The sequence below is a fragment of the Miscanthus floridulus genome, chromosome 3, assembly GCF_019320115.1.
Source record: "Miscanthus floridulus cultivar M001 chromosome 3, ASM1932011v1, whole genome shotgun sequence".
In the NCBI taxonomy this organism is placed as follows: Eukaryota; Viridiplantae; Streptophyta; class Magnoliopsida; order Poales; family Poaceae; genus Miscanthus; species Miscanthus floridulus.
In genome coordinates this window covers 98,479,401-98,488,973 of record NC_089582.1, presented here as the reverse complement: position 1 = coordinate 98,488,973, position 9,573 = coordinate 98,479,401, and the positions used below count along the sequence as shown (strand labels likewise).

General features: G+C 46.6%; 1 protein-coding gene across 3 annotated transcripts; it reads left to right on the top strand.

Annotated features, from left to right (window-relative positions):
- Positions 1-3,627: 3,627 nt before the first annotated feature.
- Positions 3,628-8,176, top strand: LOC136546230 (bHLH transcription factor RHL1-like). Of its 3 annotated transcripts, XM_066538196.1 has the most exons (8): positions 3,628-4,275; positions 4,390-4,473; positions 4,579-4,627; positions 4,682-4,758; positions 5,050-5,115; positions 5,692-5,757; positions 5,893-5,961; positions 6,286-8,176. In XM_066538196.1, exons 1-8 carry the CDS (start codon positions 3,748-3,750, stop codon positions 6,715-6,717), a joined length of 1,371 nt encoding a protein of 456 aa, XP_066394293.1. In that variant the 5' UTR covers positions 3,628-3,747; the 3' UTR covers positions 6,718-8,176. The 3 variants fall into 3 exon arrangements, with proteins under 3 accessions (XP_066394293.1, XP_066394292.1, XP_066394291.1); XM_066538195.1 differs by having other exon boundaries at positions 4,582-4,758; XM_066538194.1 differs by having other exon boundaries at positions 4,579-4,758; positions 6,286-8,175.
- Positions 8,177-9,573: the final 1,397 nt, after the last annotated feature.

The following is a 9,573-nucleotide window of genomic DNA, read 5'->3' as shown; positions in this document are numbered from 1 at the left end:
TGTGCACTAGTTCTTCATCATCAGTCACATTAGGGCACTCCCAATGTAGACTTCACCATAATTTTCATGTCTATTTATTACCCCTCTATTTATTGAATTTTGCTGATGTGGCGCTGTATTTATTGAAGAAAGTGAGGATAAAAACAAGAAACGACGTCTAAAGGCCCCTTTGGCACGGCTCATACAAAACGGCTTCATCGGTGAAGCCAGAGCCGGTGAAGCTAGAAAAACTGGCTTTTCCCGACTTCTAGTTTATTTTAACTCCGGCTTACAAAACGGCTTCACACTACATTGCATCAATTTACGTAAAATAGATGAAACCGAAGCCGACGTAAGCCGTGACAAAGAGGTCCTAAGATAGACTCTGAGTCTACGCGCGACACGGGGAGGAAGAAATCAGCGATATTTGCGTTGGAAAGACCAGCCTCGTTTCCATCTTTCCCATGCATATCCCGTGCGCCCGAGCCCCCGCGCTGCGTCCGCCCGATGATCGCGTGCGTCCCACGGAGCCTCACGCGCGGCCGCCAGCAGGACCTCGCGCCGCCGCAGAGCCAGGATGCGGACGTGGTGCTGGCGCCGCTGTCCCTGGAGCGGTCGATTCGTCGGTGCGTTGCGCTCGGTGGCGGGAAGGACGAAGGAGATGCAGCCGCGCAGCTTCCGCGAGCAGGCCTTGTCGATGATTGTGCTGGCCGAGAAGGTGTTCCCGAGCACGGTCAGCTCCGTGATGAACACCGGCGGCTGTGGACGGTGTACAGGTGTGACACATCTCACGGCCGGATGAGGCAGCTGCCTCCCATGCCAATCCCTTGGTACTTGTCCAGATTCTCATGTACAACGAGAAGGAGGTCAATCCCATGGTGCTCGTCCAGATTCCCATTTGTAGAAACGAGAAGGAGGTATGCACTTTAGAATAAAAAGGTTGCATCGTGGAAGATAGTTTCTTAATTAGAGCGCTAGGACATAGAAACTGCTCCTAGTTTCTGTGAGTGCCTTGCAAGCTAGCTACCGCAGACACCGAGAATCCGGGACACCCCCTGCATCTCGTCCGGACACGCATGCTGCATGTTTTCTTCCTTCGCCGTTCCTCAGGCGACGAGTCGCTAGCTGCCGTACGGCGATGCTGACAACGTAAAGAGAGGCATCGCTACGGGCGCTTACGGAGAAGAGAAACAGCTTTCGTCCTCGTCTTGTTCGTTTCTTCACCTTGAACATATATAGGGTTTTATTATTTAACTGTAGTTCGGGCATTTAAAAGCACCCCTTCGCTGCATGTGTGAAGATACAACAGTTCCTGTTAAAATACTCCCAGTGCACGTCTCAAATTCTTATACCATTAAGATATTCCGTTCATCATAAAACTTCTAGAGAGTTATCTCCTAATTTAAACTTTCTTAAGTTCAACCAAAATTATAGTGAAAAAAGCAAATATTTGTTACACAAATCAGTATAATTAGATACAACATGGACTGTCTTTTTATGGTGTACATATTTATTTAGTGTCATAAACGTAGGTCTTCTTTTTATAAAAACTGATCAAACTAAAATAGTTTTACTGGGCACAATTCTAGAAGTTAATTTATCATGAGACCGATGGAGTATTTTATACTACCTTACTATTACTAGTTGGAGATGAGACTCCATATTTGTTTTTACGAGCGCTAAAATAGATAATACATAGAAAATTTCATAAAAAAATGAAATATCTAATCATCATTTTTTAAGATCACAATCATCATCTTAATATTACAAATTGGAGACCTCCAACTAAGCCTACACATTAATTTTCATGAGTTGGCAAAAAGAAATTTCCTAAAAAATTACAAAAATCTTGAACATCTAGCCTTTAATTTGTCGGATTATAATCATCATTGTCAATAATATATATCCATTGGACCCTTTTTTCAAAAAGTTATCACCTCTGTCATATAAAAATAAACAAAGTAACTTCTAAATTTACATCTAAACTAGCCACCTCTGTCATTATGAAGGAATTTTTACATCATTGTCTAAATCCTACTAACTTAAGGCCCTCAATTAAGCCTCCACATTCATCGTCACAAGATGCATTAGCAAAAGAATCTTAGAAGTTACCATAATAATAAAAAATAATGGCCATGGATCTTAACATCATAGATAATACTATCCATTGGATCTATCCTGTTTTTCTAAAAGAATTACTTACTTCTACCTTTACAAAAAAACATAAATAGCCCTAAATCTATATCTAAACTACTAACATATGCCATTATGAAAGATAATTTGAAGTAACACTAAAAATTGCTTTGCAAATATCGATCTCGTCCATTATAAAATAACCTCTTTTATTTGCATTTAATGTGTCCACATTTGTTGTCATAAAACATAAACTAAATATCCCTCAAATCTAAGTTTAAATTACTGATATAAGCTACATAACAAATAATATATAAGCTACTTAAATCTAAATATTTTTAAATCACAATACAAAGACTCATATACATGCACGCCACTCACTCGTACAAGCACCCCTCAAAAGACTGAGCCAACAGGTTTTGAGACTAGCGAAGTCATCAGTGTGCGCTCGTATATTTGAGCGTCTGCGTCTGTAACTGGGTCTCGCAAAAAAAAAAAAAAAAACAAGTGTCTCATTGTCTATCATTGAAAGAAGAACATTGTTAAGTCCTAGAATAAATTCAAAAAAGTGCAAGAGCACATGTCAAGTCATGGGCTTACTCGGATAGATAGGTTTCACCATAAGAAATATAACTAGCAGTCGAGTTACGGTGAATTTGCATATGTCACCATACGCACAAAGTACATTAGCGATAAATATATATATGTTGTAGTTTATCGGCCATGAAATAATGTTTCCACATTTGGAGGGGCAAAACCGAGCTGAGTACGATTTATGACTACACATCTATTGAGTAAAACAATATACAACATAAACCATAGAAAAATATGAGTCTAGAGTTATATAGCACATGTATTAGTGTATTACAAAATTTTGGATTTTTCTTTCGGCCACCACCGGAATTACATAAATTCGCAAAATTTCACGAAATTTTGAACTCTGCGGACAAACAAAATAAGATATTCCTCCTTAAAGAAACCTGAAGATGTGTGGCAAAGGAGTTAGCATTGCGACTTCGTTGCTGCTAGCTCACCCTATCTATTTTCCTGTCATACTATGCATTATTGACCCAGGCTGAAAATTCTGAAATAAATCGAGTTCATATATATCGATCATCTTTTTTTTTTCCAAAGCAAAATGACAATTTGAATTGTTGATTGAAATTTCCAGTCCAGAAAGCAGTTAAGATGATAATCACGACCTTTGATTTGGAAGTATCCAGTTAGTCTGCACTGCATAGAAGATCCACCCGTCTATTTCCACCACTGTCAACCATACATGATCGATACGGCACAACTTGTACTAATCTAATGTCAACCACTGAAGCAAACACTTGACTAGTCACACACTAGTCATAGCCGTCTCCAGCCTACTCCACTCTACAGGCAGCTTATCATCATCCATTCCATTCCATTCTGAATTTCTGATCCATACCACCGTGGAGTATTAGTAAAACAAATAGCCGCCGGCCCCGTTATAAATAGCCGGCGACGCCCACCCGGTCTGCTCCTGCTTGTCTTTCCCTTCTCCCTTCGAGCCACCACCAACCTTTCCTCAGCTTAGCCAGCCAGCCAGCTTCCTTGTAACCCTAGCCGCGCGCCCGCCGGCTCGTAAACCCTAGCGAGTAGCGAGGGATGCAGCCCACGACGCGGGAAATGCAGGCCATGGCCGCTGCCGGCCAGATCTCCCTCGACGACCTGCGCGAGGCAGCAGCAGGCGCTGCGGGCGGCGTGCACGACGACTTCCTGGACCAGATGCTCGGTGGCCTGCCGCCGTCGGCATGGCCGGAGCTGGCATCCGCGGCGGGAGGGAAGGCGCCGGATGGTGGCGCGCAGGCGGAGGGGATGCAGCACCAGGCGCAGCACTTCGGTGGGGGGTTGTACGACGAGTCCGCCTTGCTGGCGTCGCGGCTCCGGCAGCACCAGATCAGCGGCGGCCCTGCAGGCGGCGGCGGCGGCGGCGCGGAGGCAGCGAAGCAGATGGTGCTGCAGCAGCTGGCCGATCTGAGGCAGGGACACCATATGTTGCTGCAGGGCATGGGCCGCTCGACGGGCGGCGGCGGCGGCAGCGGAGACGGCGGCCTTCTCCTCCCGCTCTCCCTCGGCAGTGGCGGATCGGGCGGCGACGTGCAGGCGCTACTCAAAGCCGCCGCCAACTCCGCTGTACTGATCCATCGCCTTCTTTGCTCAAATCCACTTGCAGCCTTTTTCCCCTTCAAGAATCTAGAATCTTTTGGGAAAAAGTTCGCGTTTTTATTCGGAGTTCGTTCGTTCCAGGGAGGAGAAGCCGGCGGCGTCTTCGGCGGTTCCTTCGCCGGATCACTCCAGCAGCAGCAACAGCATTTTCAGTCGCATCCGCAGGTTCGCAAGATCAACGAATCACATGCGTACATGGCTTAAATGCTTGTAGCACACAGGCCGCCACCTGTATAATCTCTAAAGCAAGCACGGTTTTGATTCTCGCAGCAGCAAACGGCGCCGTTGCCGGGCCAGGGCTTCGGTGGAGGAGACGGAGGCGCGGGCGCGTCCGGCGGCGTGTCGCAGCCGCAGGCCGGGGCTGCGGGCGGAGGCGCGGCGGCGCCGCCCAGGCAGCGCGTACGGGCGCGGCGCGGCCAGGCTACCGACCCCCACAGCATCGCGGAGCGGGTGAGCTACGCGACGAGACGACGCTCCTCCTGCCCTCCTCCCCTCGCTAATATAATTGCCGCTCTGCGTCTCCAATTAGTCACGTTGTCGAGTAAATTTTCAATTCGGCTAATAAAATCGGCGACGGCAGTTGCTAATCAGGCTCCCGTGTCTGACTGACTGACTGTTGTTTTTTCCTGGATTTGGATTGTTCTCCGTTCCGACTCCCAACCCCAACGTCCCAACCACTGATATTCCTTTGTCCGTTTCTTTGTTCTCATGTTCGTCCCTGTCACCGTCGCCGTTTTGCAGCTCCGGAGAGAGAGGATCGCGGAGAGGATGAAGGCGCTGCAGGAGCTGGTGCCCAACGCCAACAAGGTGAGATCAATTGCATACACGCTTGCTTTGAGAAGACGAGAGAGGAGAGATTGCAGAGGCGGCGGCCTAGGGTTTTGGTTGTTGGTAGATGATCGATGCTGGTAATAAAGGTTCCCCCAATCACTCGTAGCGAGTTTGTGCCGAGGAAAACGGGGGATTAAACAATGGAAGACAGCACGCAGCTTTACTAGAGTCCAACCAACGCCATGCCCGCCCGGACAGCTAGCAGCCGCGTGGGCGGAGGTGTGGCCGGTGGTGGGCGCGCGTGCGGGGCACATTTACCCGCACGTTGGCCTACTTGACCAGCACCGTGCTCCCTCGGCGACCGCGCGGGGACGAAGGGCATCGCATAGTTTTTTCTCTGCCTAGAATTCCTGCCCATGTCGCGCGCGGCGCCGCTTCCGAAGAAGGGGAAGAGACTCTAGCTTTAGCGCTTTCTTTTCAGCTGTCCACCTCCATCCTCCTTTTGTTCTTTGCGCTTGGCTTGGGCTTCCTTGCTCGCCGTCGCCGAGTACTGATGCATCTTGCTGCTTGTTTTCTGAATGCCTTGGATGGCTGGCCGCGCCGTGCATGCAGACGGACAAGGCGTCGATGCTGGACGAGATCATCGACTACGTCAAGTTCCTGCAGCTCCAAGTCAAGGCAAGCATGAAATGTTAAATGGCAGTACTGCACTCCTAGCAGCAGTGTACTCGATCCATATATGTATGATACGGAGTACGATGATGTTGTTGATGGAGTTGCTGACATGTAATCTGCGTTTACCAACCCACGCAGGTGCTGAGCATGAGCCGGCTAGGTGGCGCCGCTGCCGTCGCGCCGCTCGTGGCCGACATGTCCTCGGAGGTAACTCTCCCCCAAGCTCTCTTTCTCTCTGCCCCACTTGCATTGCAGTTGATCAAGTGGCAAGGCATGCAGCTTCTGCTTCTCTCTCTAGTCTAGCTTTTGCCGCACTCGAAAGAATCAGCGGGAGATGTGAACAAACTTTTCCGTGCCACGGCTGATGGCTACTGCCACTGCCGCAGCAGCCCACAGTGCCTCGCGTGCCTCCGCGCGAAATGACGTGGCTGCCCCGCGCCAGCACCACGCCGCTGGATACAGTAACAGTACACGCGTGCCTGATGAATCTCTGCACCTCTGCTTCTTTGTGGACCGTGTGTTTGCACGCAGGGTCGAGGCGGGGCGGCGGCCGCGGCCGGGAGCGATGGCCTGGCGGTGACGGAGCAGCAGGTGGCGAAGCTGATGGAGGAGGACATGGGCACCGCCATGCAGTACCTGCAGGGGAAGGGCCTGTGCCTCATGCCCGTCTCCCTCGCCTCCGCCATATCCTCCGCGACGTGCCACATGCGACCGCCGGTGGGGGAACCCGGACTCGGGTTCGCCGCCGCCGCGCACCATATGGCCGCCATGCGGTTGGCCCACGGCATGAACGGCGGCGCTGGAAGCGGAGCCGACGCCGTGCCGGCCTCCCCGAGCATGTCCGTGCTCACGGCGCAGTCGGCCATGAACAACGGCGCCGGGGATGGCGGGGCTGATGGCGAGGGCTCGCACTCGCAGCAGCAGCAGCATTCCAAGGACGCCGCGTCCGTGTCGAAGCCGTGATCCCCGCGAGAAGGCGACGGCCGCCGTTAGTGCGTTTCACTAACGGCGAAACCATGATATCCGGAGATGACGGCGTCGGCCTCCACTTCCGTATCCGTGGGTCGTCTCTCTCTCGCTCACTTGGTTGGACTCCCTGGGAAACGTGGGCTCTTTGGCGGGCCCTTCCGCACCCCGGCGGATCCACGGGCTCTCAGCACTGCAGGTCTGCAGCTGTGCAGCAGCAGCCTCCAGACTCCCACTTTTTCTTTTCTTTCTTTTTTCTTCCTAGTGTTATCATTGTTTTTTCTTGTTTAGTGCTTGTTTAGTTTATAAAAAGTTTCTCAAAGAGTGCTACAGTAGCCATCACATCGAATCTTGCGATATGTGCATGGAACATTAAATGTAGACGATACGTGCATGGAGCATTAAATATAGACAAAAAAAAAAAACTAATTACACAGTTTGGTGGGAAAATTACGAGACGAACGTTTTGAGTCTAATTAGTCCATGATTGAACACTAATTGTCAAATAAAAACAAAAATACTACAGTAGCCAAATTCCCAAAAAAATCACGAACTAAACACGCACTTAATATTAATCCCTGTATGCTGTTTTTTAAAAGTAAATAGTATCAATCAGCTAATCCAGGGCTGGTTCTCCTCTGCTGGCTTTGTGCCAGCTTTACCCTCTCTTTTCCCGCCATCCGCATCAACTTTTTTCCCCTCCTTTTTCTGTTCCTGCCCTTTCTTTGCCTGGGCCCACTTTCTGTTTAATTTACTTACGAACAAGTTTGTCCTTTGCGGTTGGACGGGGAATTTGGTCTCCCAGCTTTGGCTACTAACCCATTCTTTTCCATTTTTATTATATTTTTATATTCTCATGTGTATCTTGCTATATCTTGTGTACTCCCGGGGGAGTTGTTCTCGGCCCCACCAGTGAAGAACAAAGTGTGCTGGTATTCTTGCTCGGTAGGGACTTGGAGGGATGGATGGATATATCAGAGTGATGCTTGGAATTTTAGGTTGAGCATTTATTGTTTGTTTAAGTTATCGTTTATTTATGGGTTAATAATCTCAAAAGTGACCTGGACTCTGAATGTTCTCGAATGGCAGTAGGACTAAATAAAGTGGGAGAGGATTTGCGACTAACTGCTGAGATACGATGTTTTGTTGACATTCAAGATCATAGTAAACCAATGGCAGTAGGCCGGTAACATCCCAAAATAAATACATATCTCAAATTTTGAGAAGTTAATTGATCTCAAATTTATGACTAAAAATGTTTTTAAAATATTGATACATATGGTATACCAAATAAGTATCATTAGAGTGATCACGTCATATATTTTCATAGAAAACCTATCCAGAATTTTAGATATGTATAAGTGGTGATACTATTTTCTATAAATCTTTTCAAATTTAAAATTAGTTAACTTATCAAAATATGAGATGTACACTTATTTTAGAATGGAGGTAGTCACGACAGAGCACCCCCATAGTCGATTGTTGCTTCTATATATATCTTTTCAAGTAAAATAGATTTTTCTCCCTTTTTAGCATCCTCCGATACTTTGTTGTTTCTATTTGCCCCCAAAAGGCGTATATTGATAGTAACCTAATAAAATAAAAACCAAGCAAACGCTCTTTTTCCTAAATTAAAATATGGGATCCTTTTTATTTAAGATCCTCTTTTCCTCCATCCCCCCCCCCCCCCCCCAATATCTTTTTCCTGGCTCCATTCTTGCGAAAAGAGAAAACAATGCACATCTCTTCCTAATTGTAAGTGTTGCAACGTGTAAACTAAACACTTATATAAAAACGCATAACCCTCCATGTATTTCGGGAAAAAACTTTGCAAAAGCATCATGCCATCGAAATCCTTGCTTGACATTCTCTCTCTTTTTCTCATGGAGATGGTCATCCTAATGGTTTGGAGCATTTGGGAAAGCTATAGTGAGTAATGTCTAGTTTCTTAGTGGATTGGATCTTTCTGCGAACTCTTGTAATCCTCGTTGTACCAATTAATTCACCTCTTTTATCCACATACTTCCTCTAATCATAAATAAAAATTCATTTAGGTTTTTCTTAAGCAAAACTTTTCTAACTTCAACTTTCAACATCTCAAATTCATATGGATGTAGATGACAACATGACATTAATTAACACTACTAGGTTCATTATGGAAAATACTTTGTAATACATGACTTCTTGGTTAATAAGAACATGTTTCTAGACATCGCTTACTTTTTGAAAAAAAATATTTGAACAAACCTAATTGAATTTGTATTTGTGATCTAAGAAGCGAAGAGCACCTACCTACACTCCAATCAGAGAATGACTGGAGTTTCTGTAATTTATGCTTTCTAGGTTCCTTTTTTCAGTTTTCTCAGGTTATATACTTTGAACCTTGTACTTTTTTCAAATAATTTACATAATGATGATCCTACTGTTTTAATCTTGCATAAAAGAGAAAGCATGGAGATCACTTCAGGGCATCATTTCAGCTAGTAAAAACTCTTGTCAGCAAGTAGTGGAGATATTAGTGAAACTGAGAAACATAAAATGCATCATTTTATTACATAACGGGGCTATTTGAAAGGACTCAATTAATTATTTAGCTCTAGATGAAAATTAGGCACCTAACATTAGGCATTTGGGCCCCAGGTAATAGTTCCATGCGTGGCTAGAAAAAAATCTATCTCACCTTCTCCTTATGCACTTCTCTCTTCTCTTTTGTCCCACCCGGCACCCATCCACCCACTACTCCATCTCATACCCCCTCTTTTTTCTCCCGCCACTCTAGCAAGCACCTCTAGTCCTCCTGTTGGGGTTATAACCCCAGGGGATGTCTCAAGGCACTGATTAGTTAGGAGGCCA

Excerpts from the sequence above, each read along its gene's own strand:
- LOC136546230 (XM_066538194.1), top strand. The coding sequence starts at position 3,748 with ATGCAGCCCACGACGCGGGAAATGCAGGCCATGGCCGCTGCCGGCCAG. Across the intron at positions 4,759-5,049 it reads CCCACAGCATCGCGGAGCGG|CTCCGGAGAGAGAGGATCGC; the intron begins GTGAGCTACGCG and ends GCCGTTTTGCAG. Across the intron at positions 5,962-6,285 it reads TGGCCGACATGTCCTCGGAG|GGTCGAGGCGGGGCGGCGGC; the intron begins GTAACTCTCCCC and ends GTTTGCACGCAG.